At 40.5% G+C, this 22,622-nt stretch overlaps 1 protein-coding gene across 1 annotated transcript; it reads left to right on the plus strand.

Moving 5' to 3' along the window:
• The first annotated feature begins 268 nt into the window (after positions 1 to 268).
• Positions 269 to 18,693, plus strand: LOC149274874 (structural maintenance of chromosomes protein 1B-like). The gene is given in 26 exon segments (XM_089505144.1): positions 269 to 377; positions 1,570 to 1,758; positions 1,896 to 2,008; positions 2,381 to 2,584; positions 2,993 to 3,231; positions 3,357 to 3,615; positions 3,807 to 3,947; positions 4,119 to 4,201; positions 4,546 to 4,753; positions 4,934 to 5,119; positions 5,631 to 5,810; positions 5,982 to 6,128; positions 6,888 to 7,025; positions 7,529 to 7,645; positions 7,757 to 7,863; positions 8,528 to 8,669; positions 8,792 to 8,937; positions 9,381 to 9,534; positions 9,641 to 9,733; positions 10,102 to 10,258; positions 10,559 to 10,713; positions 10,956 to 11,107; positions 11,343 to 11,412; positions 11,666 to 11,776; positions 12,378 to 12,457; positions 18,663 to 18,693. Coding segments are annotated over 26 exon segments (3,711 nt in total).
• The last annotated feature ends 3,929 nt before the right edge of the window (positions 18,694 to 22,622 follow it).

Here is a 22,622-nt window from a genome sequence, read left to right on the forward strand (position 1 = left end):
ACACACTTCCGTCTCTTCCAGGATCTGGAGAATCGCGTTGCCCCGGGAGACGTCAACACATCCCGGTTGCTGGGAGACCAGGGTCGCGCGGCCACTGTCGCGAGAACTCGCGCCCGATCCTTGGCGCAGGATGATCACGTGACGCGCGGTGATGATGTCACCGCCTCTGAGGGACTTTAGGCGGGAACGAGTGAAGCGACGGAGAGGGAAAGGGGAACTCCGGCTAAAATTAATTACCTCAGTGCAAATATAAACACACAGAGCTGTAATGGGGTACCTTAAGCAGCTGGTGCTGGAGGATTTTAAGTCATGGCGAGGTCGCCAGCTCATTGGGCCCTTCCAACGGTTTAACTGTGTGATTGGCCCCAATGGCTCAGGTAATGACAGCCTGAGGTGGTGTGACCCAGGAGCCCTGACCATACCTGCCAAGTGCCACTGTATAGTTTGCTTAGTCTTTCTTCTGAATCCCCCCTCCTCCCCTGATGCCCCTCTCTCCTCTCCTGATGCCCCTCTTTTCTAGCAGGTCAGAATGTTTGCTGGGTATGAAGGGATCGCAGGGTTCTACAGCCCTAAAAACCCCAATAATGTGTATAGAAACAGCAGGAAACGGCTTTATAAATTAAACGGGGTAAATAAAACCCCATTATTCTTCTTCTAAATGCCCCACTCAGTTACACAAATACTCAGCAATAGGGCGCAAAGTCACATAAATTCTTGCCCCGAGCTACATCTTGAAACATAACCCCTAAAACAAAAATGCCCCTCTTTGGGCATCTGAAATGTTGGGGGGTAGGTGCCTAAAACTTAATTGAGCCCTCAACCAAAAAAATGACCCATTAACCCTATGAGTGCTCACCCTCCCCAGTACCCAAATCATTACCCCCTCATATTGGAAATCTGCCACCAGTGCCTGATTTGCTGGCAGAATTATGGCGGTTCCAGACTTGATCAATTACTTCACGCGCCATGGCCTAGAAAAGGCAACCCAAATGATGATAAGGGGGGTATAATAAGGGGTGATTACTTTCAGTACAGCATCATTACTGATACCCCTTCATACTGCCCCATAGTTAGGAACTGCTTTACTTTAATATATATATATATAATATATATATATATATATATAATATATATATTATATATATATATAATATATATATTATATATATATATATAATATATATATATATAATATATATATTATATATATATTATATATATATTATATATATATATTTATAAAGCTGCAGTTAGGGTCTGACCGGTAAGTGGACACGTAAATGCCCCGCTCTTGCCTGACTGCAGACCTTCCATGATCAATATAGACCTAAGTGCCCGGATGTCACATAATCAGGGTGCAAATCCAGCCCAGTGCCCCCCAATCATCACTGACCGCATTGCCCCAAAACTGAATCCTCTGCCATTGCAACACTAATCATTACCGGCATCCACTCTGCCATTTGTGCCCCATGATGAAGGACCTCTAATCCCACTAATCCTATCCCGGTTCACACGCATATGTTCTTATCTGTGCAATAATTGTGTATATCTGCCATTTTTAATTTAAAGGAAAATCAAATCTGATGGATGCGCTCAGTTTTGTAATGGGCGAAAAGACGTCAAACCTTAGAGTTAAGGGCATCAAGGAGCTGATCCACGGAGCAAACATCGGGAAGCCAGTTTCTTCCACAGCAAGCGTTCATTTGGTTTACTGTGAGGATAATGGAGAAGAGAAGACGTTTTCAAGAATCATTGTTGGTATGGAGGAACAGAAGCGTCTTTGGGTTTTGGGATAAAGTAATGTCCAGCGAAAGACCCAGATATACTTATGCTTCCCCAAAGTTCACTTGCACATTAAATGTAATTATTAAAGTAATGGAAACTTGTCTTTCTAGGGAACTCTTCTGAATACCGATTTAATGAGAGAATATTAAGACGGTCGGCATACATTTTAGAACTAGAGAAAATTGGAATAATTGTAAAAGCCCGGAATTGTTTAGTATTTCAGGTACATTTCGTGTGTCTAACATTTGTTTGTTTGGAAGCCTCACTGGTACTAAAATAAGGGTTGCAATGGAGTTCCTTTTACGTATTAACGGGGACCTCTGTAAATACTTCTGTTACAAATATAATACCCCAAATTCCATATGTCTGAAGTGTTCGTTTTTCACAAATTTAGGGCAGCTTTTGAACAATCAAAATAATGTCTTGTAATTATAGTACCATCTTCGTATTTTAACCACTGCCCGTAGAGACTGGAGAATCGCAGTATGTTACTGGATTTTATCCTACCCCCACTGCATGGCACCAAGGAAACTCCCCATGCTTTACAAATAAGTGAAATACTAAGTAATTTGTTGTTAATGGTATGTAATGCCAGGGTGAAGTTGAATCTATTGCAATGAAGAAACCGAAAGAGAGAACCTGTCTCTTTGAACAAATAAGCAACTCGTGGGAGTTAGCCGAGGAATATGAGAAGAAGAGGAAACTGATGCTGCAGGCGGATGAAGATGCCCAGTTTATTTATAATAAGAAGAAAAATGTTGCAGTGGAGAGGAGGCAAGCCAAGCTAGAGAAGGAAGAGGTTGGTACATTTGTTTCAGGTTATGCTCTTTTGTTGTATTTGGTCCCATATTGCCTTATTTGCTCTCTTGCTCTACAATACATATCACTGTTTGGTTTTATTCTTTTCATTTAATTTTTGCCCAATCCATGCATGGTATAGGATTATGGCTTCCGAATCTAAAACAGGATCAAGGAGTGATTAAGGTTTTTACAGCAGAAAAAACAGGAAGATTAGACTGGGCCGAATGGAGCTAATCTACCGGCAAATTCTCTGTAAACTGTCTAAAGACCTTTAACGTCTAACATAATTTGTAGTTGTAGGCAGACTGGTGTTCATTCTACTATGACATTATTTTCAAGGGTTTACTTGTTTTGAACCATTATATTAATAGTTCCCGCTCTTACATTGCACTGCTTCTCGTCACAGGCAGATCATTACCAGATGCTCAGCAAGCAGCTCAAGCAAAGTAAAGCACAGCTCCAACTTTTCCAGCTGTTTCACAATGAACGCAAAATTGACTCCTTAGAGAAGTCCTTGGAAGAAAAAAATATTGATACTAACAGCCAGAAAGAGCAGCTATCCATTTCTGAATCTGCCCTCAAGAATGAAAAAAAGGAGCTCGGGAGACTAAGCCGAAATCTGCAACAAATTGAAAATGAAATCAAGTGAGTAGCTCCGTAAAACATCATGGACAAAACCAAGAAATGTATATGTTTAATAATAAGTCATTATGATTGTGCATGATTGTATTCCTCATTCATCCTAACTGAGTGTTATTTTGTTCCCAAAGAGCCAAAGAAATATCGCTGAATCACTCAAGACCTCAGTATATTAAAGCAAAAGAGAATACAGCCCACCACTTGAAAAAAATTGAAACAACCCAAAAATCTTTGAAGAACAATGAAAAGCGCTATGTTAAGCTGGAGCAGGACGTTGGGGAGTTGGAGGAGGAGGTGGGGGACATTCAGAAAGCTTGGCAAGAATTTGAAAAGAAGGTAGAAGAAGATCTGAAGACAAGACATGGGGATGTTGAGCTGGCAGAAAGCCAGGTAATCAAAATGGATTAATAAGAGATTAATTATTATGCAAACTATTCCGTTTTATTCAAGGTAGCATTGGCATCACACAAGAAAAGAGACACACAAGAAAAGATGTCTGTCTGTATTACAGGTCTGGAACCTGCATTACTAGGTATAGGGCAGAAAATATGAAATTTATATCCCAGTTTCTTTTTTTGCAGTTGGATCAGTACAGACTGCTTAAGGAAGAAGCAAGGAAGAAAAGTGCAGTGTTGGGGCAACAACTAGAAAAACTCCAGTGGGAACAACGTGCTGACCAGGAAAAGCTGATTTTCGACCAGAGGAGGCAGAAAGAAGTGCAGGTTAATGGTTTAAGGCCTTGGCAGCAATTCTTACTACAGGGCTGGCATAGAAGCCAATGTGAAACTGTATATATACTATATTGAATTTTACATCCTGACACATGGCTGCTGGATTGGTTATTGACCTAAATAAAATGCTGTTTCTTATTGTAATTTTTCTCTGAAAAACAGGCAAACAAAAGGCATATAGAGGAACGAATTGAAGATCACAAAAAGCGAATGGAGAAGTTGGAGGATTACATTAACACATGCATGTATGTAATATTTCCACTTATCATTTTCTGCTGTCAGTAATTGCAAGCTTAAAGGGACTCTCCAGCTACCTTATGTACTTTAATGCACAAGAGCTAAAGGGGCTTAATGAGACCCTCCGCACATGCACAGAAAGCACTCACATTAATTTCAGTGCAGGAGCATGGAAAGGTTGACACACTGCTGCTCTGTAGCAGTACTTTAATAGTACTTAAATATGCATTTTCACATTTCTCATAATTTCTCATAATTAATACAATTTACATTATTATAATAATTTGTGCATCAGCCTGTATCAGGAGCTTCTATGCCCTATGTCACTCAAGCACTTTCATTTTGGTTAAAGTTCATCTCTTGTTGAAAACCGAAAACAAGAGGAGCAACTTATAAACGAAATAGAATCAGGAAAACTGAGAATGGCAGAAGTCAATGAGGAACTGAACGGCATTGTGGGAGAACTGCAGAACGCACGGATTGACTTTCACGAAGGGAAGCGTCAGAAGATGAAAGCGGAAATTCTAGAGAGCATGAAAAGAATGTACCCAGATGCCGTGGTAAATTGGCAAGCCAATTCTTACTATCTTACTATCCCTAATGCCTTTATGGAGCCATATAATAATGACACATTCCACAAACTATCTACACATGTGTATATTCCTTTATCGGAAGATTAATGCATTTCTGTCCCATCAAATAGAATAGATTGAAGTGTTTCCTTTTTTCCCTTGTTTAAGTTTGGCAGGTTATTCGAGCTGTGCCACCCAATTCATAAGAAGTACCAGATGGCCATTACCAAGGTGCTTGGCAGATATATGTACGCCATTGTTGTGTCTACCGAGAAGGTTGCAAGAGATTGCATCAGGTTCCTCAAGGAGGAACGAGCAGAGCCTGAGACCTTTTTGTCCTTGGATTACTTGAATGTAAGTGCTTATTCTAAAATGCACCAACGTTGAAGTCATAGCACGTTAGTACATTAAAGCGAGTGATGGTATGTTTTGAAAGCATTTGGTAAAAGGAAGATTAAAAGTTTTTAATGCAGTAAATGTCTCCCTTACTTGAATTTACGCTGACAGCATCTTTTAGTACTTATTGTAATATTTATCTCTGTTTTCTCACAATGTTCTGTAATTGTAGATTGGATTATATTTTGAGTGAAACCCAAGAAATTACTTTTTGGTGCATTAGTTCTATCTTTGTCCCTTGTCTCCATGGTGTTTAGTTAAACAATGTTCGTTTTCATTCTCTATGAGTAGTACCACAGCCTAAGACTGAATCTCGAGTGTCCAGAGCAGTCAATGGCCTCTGTATAACTGTATCTATCACCAAAATATTATGTGTCCAGCCTGGTGTGTGTAATAATTAATTTGTTAGCATAGCATGAGAGAATTATATAATTTCATATAGATTCTAAACCTTTGTACATTGTTTTAGGTAAAGCCAATAAATGAAAAGCTAAGGGAAATTAAAGGATCCAAAATGATGATTGATGTTATCCAAACGGCAACCACCTCACTAAAGAAAGTGATTCAGTTTGTCTGTGGCAACGGGCTGGTGTGTGAAACAGTGAAGGAAGCCAGGCATATTGCATTTGATGGCCCTGAAAGGATAAAAGTGAGTACTTATGGGACACCTTTCTGTGCATTCATAAAGGTGCTGGTGTATGTTCCTTATTATCTCTATATGCAAGAAATGCATTACTTTTTTTTTTGTATTTACATGTTTTTTTTTGTTTCCCTCATCGACCCACCATGTTACCTATATGAAATATTACCTTTTTTACAGACAGTTGCCCTTGATGGAACATTGTTTTTAAAGTCAGGCATCATTTCTGGAGGATCGAGCGATTTACGCTTCAAAGCAAAACGGTGGGATGAAAAAGAGATAAACGAATTAAAAGAGAAAAAAGATGCATTGATGAATGAGCTCAGAGTAAGTCTAGTGTGTATTTTACAATCGTGCCGGCAAAACTCTGTATAACGAAAGACGTAGTATTTTTGCCAAGTATTTTTTTTTGTTTTCATTTTGTTTATAGTGCCCCCTTGTGCCCATTCTTTGTGATGCAGGCTGCATGTAACACCCTCAAAGCTTTGGGTCTACGACAGATAATTTAATCTATAGCACAGGGTACGGAGGAAGTATTCTGCCAAAGAAGTTGAATTACATTGTAACTTTCAAAAGTCAAATTACTTATTTTTGGGAATTACAAGTTGCAATTAAATGGACACTCAAAATATACTGTAAATTAACATTTTCCAGTGCAAACTAATGGAGGGATTCATCAGAGCCCCTTCTATTAATATGTCACCTGCAATTCATTGGCTTGCAGGAGAAGTGTTAGGCCGAACACATCTCCTGCATGCCTGTGTGTGCACAAGCTATGCTTACCACCAGTCATCTTCAGCGCTGGCTCAAGCAAAACTTCCACGAGGTCTAATGAGACCCCCCACGTTAATGCACTGAAAATGCTCCCATTGACTTTAGTCTGAGTACTTTCTTGCCAGTGACTGACTGCTTTAAGCAACCAAACCTGAGACAAATAGTGGGGCACAGAGTGTGTGGTTAGCTGCAGCTTCTCCTAAAGGTAAATGGCTTTATTTTTTCTCCTTTATGGAATAAAACATCCATGGGGGGGGGCAGTATGGCACACTAGCTTGTGGTTGTTCTTATTTGTGTCTTAAATGTTCCTAGGAACTTATGAAATTAAGGCGAAAGGAGAGTGATTTAAAGCAGCTTCAAGCCCAGTTACAAGGAACACAGACTCGTCTTAAATATTCCCAAAGTGAACTGGACGTGATTAAAAAGGAAAAACTTGCCAGCTCCTTAATGGTAAAAGCTCACACTTTTCTTTGTGGGTTGGAAGATAATCTATAGGACATTTTCTTCATGAATTTAATTTATATTGTCATTCACGTTTCTCAAAGTAATTGTATTAATTTCTGATGACAGTTTAATATAAGTAATGTTTTTCATACCAGGGAACAGGAATCTGCAAATCTGGAATCCTACAGAACTCTACAGAAATTAATTCAGTCCAGGTCCATAACCTGAACCCTAACTCTACTAAAAATATATTTAAGGGAAAAATTCCCATTGGCATTTGTGTATTACCAATCAAAATGCTTCAAATGGTGCAAAACAAAGGTGGAAAGAAATTGAATTACTTAAAGTTTCTCAGTGATGGTGAAAGGTGTTGCACAATTTTTTTAGGTAGTGAATTATCTCTACAAAGGAAGTTGCATCAACAGCTCTTGTTTTAATTAGACATCTACATTTATTTAGGCTAAACATTGACATAGATTCCAAAAAACTAAACGTGTCATCCCTGGCAGGAAAAATCAAGGCTTGAAAGTGAGTTGGCAAACTGTGAATCACAGCTCACGATGCTGAGAGAGGAGCTCGATACCCGAACAGTGAAAATCGAAGATCTTCAGGAACAAATGAATAAGGTGGATATATCCGTGTGACACCGGGGAATTTCTCAGTGCCAAATATTCCATTTATTTGATGCCCGGTATCATGTGCAGCTCTTTACTGTACCCTGCTTTGTATTTTGAAAGGTCGAGGATAGAGTGTTCAGAGAATTTTGTGAGGAGATTGGAGTGTCTAACATTCGTCAGTATGAGGAGGAACACGTCAAGCAACAGCAGGAAACTGACAAAAAAAGGTCTTTGCTTTGAATCCATGCGTAATGTAATTCTGGGCAACTTCATGCAACACAATATTGAATCATTTTATGTTTCACAAAATCAGTTTTCCTTATTTGTGATAACCATAATTTAGCAGGGAATGTATTCTTTTAACTCTTTTGCGTTGCTTTGTACTAACATGGGGGTTTATGTATAAAAGTTGATTCTGGTACAAACTTTTACCAACACAAATAAAATTCCTAGTGATTGGCTCATTCCATGGGTTGATTCAGAATCATTTTTTCTACATAATCTCCAGTGTGCGTTTAACGCTGCATGTTGTTACATTAAAGGAGTGTTTGCTAGATAATTGATAAAAAAACATATACCTGCTCGTTATGACTTAATTAGGGATAATATTTACGTGAAACCCATTTTATTTAATGAAGGAGTCAATGTATTAGTTTACTTATAAAATTTAAACTCCCTCACCCCTTTGATGTAGTGATAATCAGTTTGTTTGTGTAACCTTAACCTCCTATCTACCTGAAGCAAGGATTTTCAAGCTGATTGTCTCACTTTAAGTTTCTTGAGATGGCCCCATCATAAGGGTTAGCAATTTCACCCATGGATTTAAAAAACTGTAACCACTTGAATTTATGGCATCCTCTCCAGTCTTATGATGCTTTTTTATTCATGTAGACTGGAGTTTGAAAATCAGAAAACCCGCTTAGGAATCCAGCTTGAATACAGCCGCGGACAACTTGAAAAGGAAGTGAGGAATATGAAGAAGTTACAAGAGGCTGTGTCTGCAGAAGAAGAAATAATTGTCAAGCTAAAAGAGGCAAGTAGCTATCCCAGTGATCAATATAATAAGAATCCCGATTCGGCCTAAACAAGAAAGTCTATCTATCTATCTATCTATCTATCCATCCATCCATCTATCGATATTCTGATCCAATTTAGGAGGAAGCAAAAGTCTTAGCTGTGGTAGATGAGACTTTGAGAGAACAGAAACAATTAAAGAATGTGCTCATTCTTAAGAAAGCTGAACTCGCAGATGCACAGAAGCTGGTGGATGAAACACGAAAGGAACTCTTAAATCTAAACAGGTAAGGGATGCGAAGAAGGAAAAACTGAACTCTGGTAAGGGTAAGAAACTGGTGCAGTCATTGTTGGCCGTGTTTAGCAATCTGTGGCCTATAGTTGTGTTGATTTCGCTCTTGAGAGGTTTCTGGTAGTGTAGATTTACAGATTTAGAGGGACACTCCAGCCAACAAATACACTTTAATGCATATGATAACTGGTGTCCTCTGTGAAAGTGCATAGGGGGATTGAATAGAATCCCCTTGTTTGCATTTGCCCCCTTCCATGATGTGTTACTTGAACTCACAGTAATTTATGTGTTGTGACTATGTGGGGTAAACTTAAAAAGGTTATTGCACTTGGCAACCCAAAGAGGGAAAGTTGGGTATTAAAGAGATGTTAGACATTTTAGGAGAAAGTAAGAGTATGAAAATAAGTTGTTTTCCCCCAAATAAATTGCTTTGAATAGGGAGATTGGAAGGAGACAGAAGGAATCTATGGCAATTGAAAGCTTACTGGAGCGGAAAAAACTGGAAAGACACAACTTGCTTCTGGACTGCAAAGTACAGAACATTGGAGTAACTCTCCTCGCAGGCTCGCTGGATGATATCACAGAGATCGAGGTGAGGTATATGATTTTTGGAAATCTGCCTTGTAATGTTCATTCATAATATGGGAAATGTGTTATCCTGTAAGCTTCCATCTGCTGGATTTTAAATATTTCCTCAGCTGGAAACAGAAGGTACACAAGAAACTGCAGATATCTACGAAAGAGAAGGAAACATTCTCATAGACTACAGCGAGCTTCCTGATAATCTAAAGGTAGAGTCAGTTATCCTGCACTGTGGGGAATATTACTTTGAGTAATTGTTTAATTCGCTCGATTTAATGAAACCAATTCTCAGTCTTAAGCTAATACCATTCTCATTGGTTACAAATTTTAGGAATAAACAAAAAAAATGGAATTTTCCTTCTGATGAGCCCCATTCAGCCCCCGTCTAGTCTGCTGTAAAGACTCAAACCTTAATCAGTCGTTGGTCTCGTCTTAGATTCAGGAGCCGTATGTCTATCCCATGCATGTTTAAATCCCTTCGCTGTATTACCCTCTACCACTTTTGCTAGTGGGCTACCATCCTGGAAACATGTTTTACATGAAATGCCAAAACATTGGGTCTCTCTTTCCTTAATAGAACTTAACAGCTGATAAGGACATAGCTGCTGAACTCATGAAATTGCATCAGGAAACCATTACACAAGAAAGTACTTTACTCAAAACATCTGCACCCAACTTAAAAGCTCTCGAAAAACTAAATAACATCAGGGAAAAGTTTCAAGAAACTGCAGATGGTAAATATTATATACACGCATGTTTATTTTCATCTTTGCTATTCTTCTGTATAAATGTTTTACTCCTTTCCACCACTACACTTCTCCTACTCACTGTCAACAAGGCGTGTGTAAAAAGCTCACGTACATACAAAACACACGCATGGCCTTCAACCCAGTTTCCATTCATTATGTGTGAATATAGGACTAGGACACAAACACTACAGGATTACATCATATCCTTAAGTACACAACAACACATTTTTACCTCCTTCTTGACTGAAATTCCATAGCATCCTTTACCCTGTTTGTTTTTTGTAGCTTTTGAGGCCAGCAGAATGAAAGCAAGGCTTTGTAGGCATGAATTTGAGCAGGTGAAACAGAGGCGATATGAGCTTTTTAACAAGTGTTTTGAGCATGTTTCTATAGCTATCGACCAAATCTACAAGCAGCTCTGCAGGAATTCCAGCGCTCAGGTTTGCATGTTTAAATTAAACTCACTGCCTGTGGTTAAAGTTAAGCAGAGGATTTGGTTACCATCACACAACAAAAAGGGACAACAAAAATAATCTACCAAACATTTTGTATTATTTGCGTCCTTGTAGGAACTGAGCATGTTTAGAGAACATATAATATGCATTTGTGTAAAATATGACATGAAAGGTCTGGATTTTATTTTTATATAGTACAGACTCCTGCTGACAAATACTGTTTTTAGGCCTTTCTAAGTCCTGAGAATCCAGAAGAGCCGTATCTGGAGGGAATCGGCTATAACTGTGTAGCTCCTGGCAAACGCTTTATGCCCATGGACAATTTATCCGGCGGGGAGAAGTCGGTGGCCGCCTTGGCCCTGGTGTTTGCTATTCACAGGTGAGCGTGCTGTCGTGTCTGTTACAAGTAAGTGATCACCGGCGTGGAAGGTCACCCAAAGGCTATATTGTTGGAAAATGCAACCCCTTTGCCTAAAATATAGGCATATAAAGCATACTGGGGGTTTGTACAATTACTTGTTTTTGAAATTTTCTATGTAATGCACATATGGTGATCGTTTTGTGTTTAATAAAAAACAAAGCAAATAAGAAGAGTATATTTTTATTACTTGCAGCTTTCGTCCAGCCCCGTTCTTCATTTTAGATGAGGTTGATGCTGCTTTGGATAACACCAATATTGGGAAAGTAAGTTACTACTTAGCAATAGCACCAAAATATTAGGGTGAGCGTGTAGAACCCCAAAAAACTGTCAAAATGTGACCAAAACACGTTCCAGATATACATGTCATGCATTTACACTTAGATCAACTTTCTCTTGGCCCAACATGAACCTGGGCTTCTTTCCCGATTGGCTGCTATTATGTACTAATCATTGGTAACCCCAAATTTAGCAATAGCGGGTCAAACAGACCAGTAAAACAGAATCCTCTGCTTTTAGGTGACAAGTTATATTAGAGAGCAGTCCCGGCAGCACCTGCAAATGGTGGTGATTTCTCTGAAGGAAGAGTTTTATTCCACAGCCGACGCGTTAATCGGAGTCTGCACGGAGGTAGGTGAAGCAGATGCTGTCTGCAGCGTGGCGTAAGTAGCATAGCGTGTGCATGTCAGAAAGTTGATTTACCCAACTGCAAAACTTTTCCACCTTTCTAAAAAATTGTGTAGAACTTCGAGGACCTCCTGACTTTGTGTCATGCGCAGTCGTCACAAAACTTAGGGTTTCAAAGCTTCTGTCAGCATCACAATCCTGGCAGCTGTGACATCTGTATACTAAGTTACAATCGTAAGCCCCTGTGTCTAAAAAGCCTAAGAAAATAATAGTGAGGTGCAAGGGGTTTATACCCTATAGTGACACTCTTTGAGACCCTGAACGCCCATAACACTGTGCATTTGCAGGTTATTATCAGCTGCCCATGTCTCTGCCGGCCCGGTATATGTCTTTTACCATACCAAATGTCTTGCATGCTGTTTTTCTTGTAATAACATAGTAACTGTTAATTTTATTAATGAAAAAAGTAACATCTTTGCTGTGCGGTGCCCACACGTCAGAGGCTGTTCTGACAATAGCATAAGCTGTACATCTTTCTGTGTTTGTGTTTCTCGGCCCCTTCCATTGCAATCCATCTTAATATTGGTTATTCTTATTTTCTTAGCAAGACGAATACATTTACAGCATTGTTCTGACTCTGGATCTCACCGTGTACGCGGAAGAGGATGAAAGCGACGGAAAGGAGTACATTTCTGTACCTCCGTTCCAAAGTGGTATCTGACCCATATAAATGTTATGTAGTTACATGGTTAGTATATGATTGGTGATGCAGTTATAGCACTTAAATAAGCGCGTCACATGTTTTGTGGCTTGGCATTTTTCAACGTTTGAAATAAGTTTGTGTTAATAATTTGAATCGGATCTATGAAGCGAATAACAATTTATGCAGTTAAATGGATTTAACAGCTTTGTGTCATAAACAAACACGGTGTTATATGCGTTCTGAAATTAAAGAGCATTAAGGAAATGGTTCGTTCAGAGATAAAGTCCAGAGAAAATGGCACGTTCTTTCTTTTCTGTTCCCGTTAACCTTTTCGCTGCTGTGGTTTAGCTGCTGATGCCTGCTACACGCGTGTTGAAGAACCGGAGGTCCTGTTTCTGTCGTGTAGAGCCAGTTTCAGAAGAAAAGCATCACAGAGATGCACGCTCAGCTTTATCGGGCATAATGCATCTCTTTGATGTTTTCTGCTGCAAATTAGGTCTGCCGACAAAGACCTTCAGCTTCAACCCGAAGGAAACAGTAGAGTAGAATAGGGTGTTATTGAAAACATGAAAACCTTGACGGCAAGTCAGACCCATCCTGCCTATTTATTCTGCCTGTTTTTCCTGATGACCTCAATATCAGCAAATGTCAGAAAAGGAGACTAAACAAAAAATATAGACCCAGTAACTATCACTATTAATCTATATGTTCTATATATCAGATTCTGTCAAATGCAATGCATTCTATTTGGGGCAATTAATTAAAAAAACTGACACGGCAAGAAACGAGCCAATGATTTTTATTTAAGCAAGACGAAGTTTAGACTACAAAATGATTTATTTTACAGCTATACATTGGGATACCCTGTGTTAGAAGCACTTTGCAAAATGTAAACATTACAACTTTATTTCTTAAGCTTGCTCTGGTGCATAGTAACATGGGCAGCCATTTTTTTTAATGGTAGTAAAATGATCACTACTTGGCATTTATATATACATATGCCTGGAACAGAAAAGGTTACCCTAAATTAGGGAAGGTAATGCTGCTGGGGATCTGTAACGGCGGGTTATGTTATGCGTAGTTAAAAATGCTGCTGGTGTAGAAATACTTTGTCTTAGTGCTTAAAAATAGCAAAACAAGGAATTAGCGCACACTCAGCAAATACTATTTAATAGCACATATCTAACGCATACATATTGGGGATTCCTTCATGTTATATGGCTATATATTGCTTAGCCTGCCAGAGATGTGTCCAGAGTGGGATTTAAATTACAGGAGAGTCTCAGTGGGTTAAACGTGCAGTCCCACTGTTTCGGCTCCATGGTAAGCAACGTAGCCATGTTAGGGTTAGATAGGACTTGCCAGAATTGGGGTACTTTGATGTAGTGGCGAGCTAAGAAATACATGCCCTTGTAGTGTGACAATGCCCAATATTTATGGCCCTAGATAGGTGATTTTAAATAGTATTTGCTGATTGTGCGCCGATTCCTTGTTTTGCTGTATGTCTAGATTGGTCATTTCAGAAGCATCAGAATGGCCGTGCTTCCCTTTCTGTATTTCTAGTGCTTAAAAATAGTCAGATGCTAAGAGGTGGCTGTGCGGGGTCTCCGATGTACTGTGACTAAATATGGTACGGCTGGTCTCTATGCTGGGAAGAAGCGGGGTAATAGACGTGAACAAAACCATTATACAAAAATCAGTTTCAGTTTTCCTAAATACCATGTATTTTGCAGCCCTTCGTGGTTAGCCTTATGGCATATCTCATAAAGTCAGTATTCCTTCAGCATCATCGCTCGCTGATCAAAAGTAGCTGGTCTGAAATTGTTCATTTGTGTCTCAGCTCCCTATTATACACATCACACATTCACTAAACCCAAACCTCACCCCTACAAATTAAAGAGTCATCTTTACGCAATGTAACCATAATTGGCATTTAACAACAGTATTATGACCCCTCATTGCAAAAGTCTGCATATATATATAATATATATATATATATATATATATATATACACACCTCTTGGGTTCCGGCATAATGTCAAATACATTAGTGTGTAAATGAAACCTGTATCGTTATGGCCGTGTTCTAAATAAAAAATTTCATACCCAGACAGTAGGAGATGTGAACGAAATTCAATACAGTGAACAGACCCATTCCTGTAAAAACAAAGGGGGGACACGTTCATGGAACCTAATTGTCCTCCTATCACAGCGTAAGATATTCACATTAACAGAACTTGAGTGTTTTAGTCTTTGTACTCCCATTTTCCCCCAAGATTTACAAAAGCAGATTGTTTTAAGGCCGGTACGTTCTTGTATCTGTTGCATGACATGTAAATTGTCAAGTGGATCCGTTAAAGATACTCCAGCTGCCGGCCCCCAAATGGGTTGTTTTCACACAAAATCGCCCGCCGATTTCACCTTGTCCATATACAATAGCGATTTATACTGTCTTCAAATATATAAAGGGCCAATTTAAAAAGTTGTCAGATCTCTTTTTTAAAAACTTCAAACAAGTTGTATTTTCTTCTACGTCCTCTTCTGTAAAAAAATGTCACAGTGCTTACAATCCAGAATACATAAAAACATACGCGTTAACGTTCCCTTCCTGAGGTAGGCGGCCCGGCGTTTAGAACAGTGGTCTGTCTGCGGCCTGAACATGTCGCCACATGATTCTTAAACTCGCACATTGCCTATATATAAGCATTACTGATTTCCACGCATTAAAAAAAAAATTATAATCATAAGGACATTCACCGAGGTCCTTGTGGAACGGCACTTTGGTTAGACACAGTCATATTGGATTTATTGATCCAGCATCAAAAGCGTCCAATATATCTGCAAATAAATAAAATGCATTTTAGTTTCCTCCGTAATCTTTATTTACCAGAGGGGCAGGCAAGTTAAAGGGACACTCCAGCTACTATACGGCCATTAATGCATATGATAGGCACGGCCTCTAAATTTTCAAGTGCTCTGTTTCGCAAATGCATTTGCCCCTTTTACCACCCCACCCCCCAGCTAACTGCCCTGGCAGGCGGAGGCATTTCCCTGCATGCGATGCACTTACCTTCAGTCGGCTCCGGTGAACGCTGCCAGGGTCTGTATAAAGTCTTGCCATTGAGTTCAACGGGAGTATTTCCCTGACACTGATTGGCTGCTTAAGCTGTCAACAAGTGACAGGAAAGTGCTCCCCATTGATTTCCTACCACTGACTGACAACTTCAAACAGCCAATCAGTGGGAAGAACTGTTGGAGCGGAGGAAAATTTGCAGCAGGGTCAGGAAAGTTATTGTTTTTGTGTTTTTTGGAAAAATGCATATTAGAGAGGTTACTCGCAGAGCACTTTAATATGCATTCTTCTTCATTGGGGGGGGGGGCAAAACATATTAATTACAAACTAAACAATAACAAAAGTTCACTAAACTTTATAAAATTCAAATTAAACAAAAAAAAAAACCATTTCATTTAAAGTATCAAATGAACTCACAATATAATATGAACAGCAGAGAAAATCAGCACAGATTTTTGTAGACCCCCCCCATCTTTTCCAACCAGAAAAATGTCTAGTAATATGTATATAATGATCATTGTTTTTTTCTAGTAAGGAATTTCTAGGCCCGACTTATTCCCACTAAATAAAATAGTTCATACCGGAACTCAGTTTTTTACTTTTTTCCTCGTGCTGACGGAATTTTCTTCTGTTTTTCTTTTTGGGCCATTTTCATCAGATTGTTCTGTTTGATTTAAAAAAAAATGTATATGTTACAGAGATTCAGTTGAGCTAAATCATGTCTGTTTTTAAGAATTAAAACTCAGAAATGAGTTTTAAAAGGTTTCTTACAAACAGATAGCGGCAGGCAATAAATAACTTATGTTGCGGGTTTATTAAAGAAAGAAGAAACAGTTACAATCTTAAAGACGGCTTTTTGTGTTTGTGATTTCAGCAAAAACAAAGAATTCCTGTTTGAGCAGCTCGGCCCACGAGCGTAAGAGACAGATAACCTCTCCTTATCTCACACCTAAACACAGATGTTTCTGTAACTTTATCCAAGGTCAGATTGCACAAAAAAAAAAAAAACTATTACGGGAAACTGTGATTACCTACAATAAAGATAAACATAGATTGGCTGATTTTACCCTTACGTCCCAACCTTCCCATGTTGTGTGGGAAATAATTTTTGTGTATATGCTACCGTTCAAATGTTTGGGATAACTTAGAAATGCCCACGTTTTTTTTTGTTGTTGTTTTTTTAAAGAAAAAGCATATTTTATCCATTAAGATAACATGAAATGAATCAGAGATCCAGGGCAGACAGGGTTAATGATGTAAATGACTATTGTAGCCGTAAATCTCTCCATAGGCATACAGAGGCCCTTTATCACTCCCATCACTCCTGTGTCCCAATGGCCCTTTATCACTCCCATCACTCCTGTGTCCCAATGGCCCTTTATCACTCCGATCACTCCTGTGTCCCATCACTCCTGTGTTCCAATCGCCCTTTATCACTCCTGTGTTCCAATGGCCCTTTATCACTCCTGTGTTCCAATGGCCCTTTATCACTCCCATCACTCCTGTGTTCCAATGGCCCTTTATCACTCCCATCACTCCTGTGTCGCCCGTGGGAAAGAAGGGGACGGGTGCATGATGTGTATAGAGCGGGCAATGTGGCATTTAGAGCTAGGAAATGAGTAAAAGTACATAATATCCAGTCAGTGGAACGCATACAAGTTCTTTATTGGTTACGTACTCACCAAACAGAAGCGCAGATGTGTCTACGATGTGCTCGGCTTCTAAAGATACAGAGGAAACATGAGAACGAGAGCCCTGTTTACTTCCCAGTCTTGTGGATTTTATTTCAAGGTTAGGAGCTAAAATACCAAAGTATCCGGATTACGCATTCTAGATACACAGACGTTTTATTATCATGCTGTTTTCTTTTTTAATACACAGACTGCGGCTGCAGTCCCATTTGCTCTGAAATCAAGGCATTTTAGTGCCATAACTGGGGAGATCAGCCGCCATGTTCTGCACTCTGATTGGCAAATCCAACTTCACTATTGGTCAATGGTTATTGATCTCTGTTAGATTAATAGAGTTTTCTTTTGGAATATTCACATTCACCAATATGTTCCACATCATCATAAAACATTGTATACAAAAAGCTGGATTACCTGAAGCTTTGTGGTTGCACAGCTGTAAGGACAGACGCTTCACATAGTCTGGAAAATGATTATGGGAATTCCCAAAGGACATCAGCTTGATGCCGACGAGCAACATGTCTGCTTGAAGCTTGAAGAAGTGATCTTCATTGTCCTTGAGGACCAGCATGTAGTGTTCGAGGTCCACTTTGTTCTGGACGGTGTATAGGAAGAGCGCTTGGAAGATCTGGTCCCGTAGAGTTTCTCCGCAGCCGAGGAACAGGAAAGATTTGGTGCAGTACAAGTTCTGTAACACCTCCTGTCGAGAGAAGAAGCCACAGTGATTTCGTCGTAGGGTGTGCTTTACAACCCTGGGTCATGGACCGGTAAAGATGGCTTCCTACAGTCATGCGAGCGTGAAACACTTTATGCCGGTCGTGCTTTACGGAGTCGGGTGCCTTGCTTTGTTTTTCTCTTCTCGATAGAAGATATGACGAAACTTTAAAACAAAAAACAAGCAATTGAAATAATTTCAGAGGAATCTCACCATCAGCTCAGTGTCCTGCGTGACGTCTTTATAGCCAAATGGATCCAACACCATGCCACAGGGGTCCGTGTACAAGCCGTGGATATGGAGAACGCCATATTTATTGTGGCCCCGAGCCCACTGCAGGACCTGCGAACACAGCATTAGGTCACTGATCAAAATGACTGCATCTGAAAAATAGGACCTACTTAAGTGCAACAAGTCCAACTTCAAACACACGGATTAAGGACTCATGTAACCACATGTGCAAACTGCCAGAGCCAGGACCTACCTTTACTTTATCGTTGAGGTCGATGGACTCCATGGGTTTCCCCAGCCTCTGCCCGTAGATCTCCAGCAGGTCGTCATAGTTGGTGGTGAGGACCATGGCTCCTCTCTCCATGAGACTGAGGATAGACTCCAGGACCATGGGGTTCTGGATGTGATCCTCCAAATTCTCAAACACCTCCATCAGACAGTCTTGGAAAAAGCTGGGCTTGCTGTCACCGGTCCGCTAGAGCATAAAAATCCTCAATGGTTAGTTTTTAGCCAGAGAACATCTACTGAGCACTTTGATCTAATTCAAGTAGATCTGAGGTCCCTCTGATTTGATCTTAGTAACAAAACTTTTATAAATGTTACTTTGTATTGTGACCTGTGCTCTTCAAAAATGTTTGCATCATTAATGTACAATTCATAATTTATTCATTATATGAGTCTCGGAATCTGGAGCCTGGATCCTGCAATTAAAGGGTCATATTATTATATTATAATTATGAATTATATTATAATCTGCATGCACCTTCATATTCAGGAGGGAAAGCCGAATAACTTACCGGCGACATCTTTCTGATAAGATCGTGAGCCACCACCAGCAGGTCTCCCTCCGTCTGCACCTTCCGTCTGAACTCCGCCACGTCCCTCGGGTGAAGCACTTCCAGCTGCTCCGCCGCATCGATCACGGCTTCTATACAACAGCGCCACGAACGCAACGCCGGGATTCCCGGGGCAACCGCCGCGCTCACCCCCGTTCCGATGACCAGCAGCAGCTCCCCCGGGTGCTTCTTGGTCAGAGTTTTTAATACCTTCCTGCGAAGACACAAGACCGATAGCTTTAAGAGGAAGAAAAAAAATCTACGCACGGATACCAAATAATAGGTGAAAATATCAGAGCGTAAATCTAAGAAGAAAGAGAAATCCCTTCCAATGTAGTAAAGTAAGATTTTTAGTTATTCCACTAAAATACAATCTAAAGAAATCCGATTTCCGATGTTGCTCGGGTAGTGGAACTGAACAATCCCCCGTCAGCTATTGCATCATGTGACTTAGCAATAAGCAAACATAATAGAGCAGAAAGAATTAGAAGAACCCTCATAGAAAACAAATTACGAGCGCGGCAAACACTTCTAGACGTCTCTGTGAATTATTTCACGCTTTGTCTGTTACGTATGTGGAAGGTTCCACCGTTGTCAGAATGTAAGATTTTTTCCAGTCCCACATTCGGTTCTTTAAAGGTTCTTAAATGTTGCAGAATTTACACAAAATTATGCCACTGATTTTTTTTCCTTCCTTCAATAATCTGGATTTACCTGGATTTAAAGTCGATCTTACTTGCGTCCTCTTTCAACATGTTTTCCTTTGAATCCGGACACCTCATAATAAAAAAAGCAACAGTTAGAAAGCAGATTATGGTCCCATGGATCTAATATGAACAAATTCTGATGGACAAATGGTGCAGAGGGAGCCGGCTTGGACATGACGTGGATCTTACACACTTGTCCCTGTGTTTTGGGGCAGATTTTTAGTTCTGTGAAGCTGGAGGGTCTGTACTAAATTAGAGCAACTGATGGACTACAACTCCCACCATCCTCAAGGTTACAATGTAGATCCCAGACCTATACATTCACGCAACAAGCCAATCCTCATCATTAAACAGGTTGATTGTTGATTCCTGAATTTGCATTTTTTTGAGTTTGTAACTAAATGCAGAAATGCCACCAAAGAATAAAATACGATAATAAAACCGCTGCTGTTAGAATGAGGGGTATGAGGCTGATCTCTGGCAGTAAAGAATCTCTCTTACCCTGACCTCAACCCATTCTAAATTTATCCCAGGTAACACATATAAACAGGACAGGTTTAAATGGCTTTATCTGCTTACCATAAGGGAGCCGACCTCCCAGCTAAGCTCCGCGCGGCGTGTGTCTGCTGATCTCTCAGCGTCCCCTGATTTCACGACGCCAATGGTCTCTGCGACAGGTAAAAGCTGTCTGCTCGGACCCTCCAAACACCCAGCTGGGACCTTAGTGCCCCAGCCCTCCTGCGCTTGCCAAGCCCTCCTCTCTTAGCTCTTCCCAACCCCTCCTACAGCCTGGCTTTTTAAACTCTTTGCACTCAGTGAAAACATACCCAGATTTACAGATCCTCCTTTCCTCTAGCAGGCACCATGCACTCCAAAATCTGACAGCCGGAACTTAGTTACTCCAGTGCTATGGGAATGCACAAGGCAGTGTGATATACCCCAGGGCACCCAGACTGCTTATATGCCTCATATTGACAGTAAGAAAGATCCCCCCTGCCGGCCATACGCTGTTCTCTCCTATTCCTTTACACCTCTAAGCTTCTTGATATTTAAGAGCCCTGATTACACTGCCCCCCCCCCCCCCCCGAGACATCTCAGAACTGTGCGACAACAGAGCCCTGCTCTCTTCCGGCATTCTGGAGCAGCCAGATACTGGACTCGGCATGACTCCTAAAAGCTTTCGGAATATTTCCACATATTTCCCCGAAATATGTACATCCGGGACCTAAAGCCTGCGTAAATGTGCCGTTCCTTAATTTATCAGCCAGTCCACCCCTAAAAGACATGAGACAGCCTGCGATACATTGCATGACCCCCTTTTCATACATATAGTCTCCTAGAATATATTCTATACTGTCCAGGTCTAAATACTATATTAGCCTCTCCTCCACCTCTCCAGTATATATGTATATATATATATATAAATATATATATATATAAATATATATATATATATATATACAAACCTCATTAGCTTTGGTATATATTCTATATGATCCTCTTCCTCGACTATATATTCTGTTCTGTCTTCAATATACATTTTATTTGAGCCCCTTTCTCTCCCTGCTTCATGTAACATTATATATTACATCTTCTCTCCCTGCCTCCAGAATATATTCGACATTACCCCTTCAATCCTGCCCCATCATACATTCTATATTACCCCTTCTCTCCTGCCCCATCATACATTCTATATTACCCCTTCTCCCCTGCCCCATCATACGTTCTATATTACCCCTTCTCCCCTGCCCCATCATACGTTCTACATTACCCCTTCTCTCCCAACCCCATCATACATTCTATATTACCCCTTCTCTCCTGCCCCATCATACATTCTACATTACCCCTTCTCTCCTGCCCCATCATACATTCTACATTACCCCTTCTCTCCTGCCCCATCATACATTCTACATTACCCCTTCTCTCCCCACCCCAGTATGTATTCTATACTACCCCTCCTCTCCCCACCCCAGTATAAATTCTATATTACCTCTTCTCTCCCTGTCCCCAGTATATACTCTGTATTACACCCTTCTCTACCTGTCCAGTATGTATTCTATACTACCCTTGTTCTCCCTACCCCATTACACATTCTATATAAACTCTCCTCCCTACTCCCAGTATATAGTCCATATTACATCCCCTCTCCCTGCCCCCAGTATATTCTATGTTACCTCTTCTCAAAATATATATCGTGAGATGCCCCTGGCAGGTCCTGCGCCGCTCTCTTTGCCCCACGGGCTATTTTTACCCCTCTCTCACTTTCCCCAACAGCTGCTGCAACCACCTGGATGTAACCGGCAAACATTCAATTCCAGTGCACCCGATAACACGCTCCCCCGGTGCAGAGGCTGCGCACAAAGGTTCCGGCTGCGCACAGCTGGCACAGGGGCTGGCGTTACACGCACAGCAGGCAGCTGCCGCACAACTGTACAGACAGCCAGCGGTGGGACTTAACACCGGACTATTTAATTACCCCCCATGAACACCAGACATTGGGTAAAAGCAACAATTTACACTTTTTATCTGCCTCAATACCTGGAAACATCTTTACATGAACTGACACTGGTGCCCTATTATTATTATTACCCCTTTAGTTCTAGCCCCTTGGTCATGTGGGGTAATAGCCAGTTGGATGAATGTAATATTTATAAGAAATGGCAAAGCCAGAACCCAAGGGCCATCAAATCAGTAACAAGAGTTTGAAAAGTCCCATACTGCCCCTGTGTAACTGCCCCATCGCTGGGAAAATTTTCCCTCCGATGGGAAAATTTTCCCTTCACCCTAAAATTTTCCCGTCGCTCTAAAAATTGTCCCATTACCCAACAAATCAGCCGATTCCCCTGGAGAATCTGCTCCTCCTCCCCCAAAATCACCCCGTTCGTAGAGCGCGCAC

Source organism: Sceloporus occidentalis, unplaced genomic scaffold, assembly GCF_023333645.1.
Source record: "Sceloporus occidentalis isolate IW3139 unplaced genomic scaffold, rSceOcc1.0.p SCAF_313, whole genome shotgun sequence".
Classification (NCBI taxonomy): Eukaryota; Metazoa; Chordata; class Lepidosauria; order Squamata; family Phrynosomatidae; genus Sceloporus; species Sceloporus occidentalis.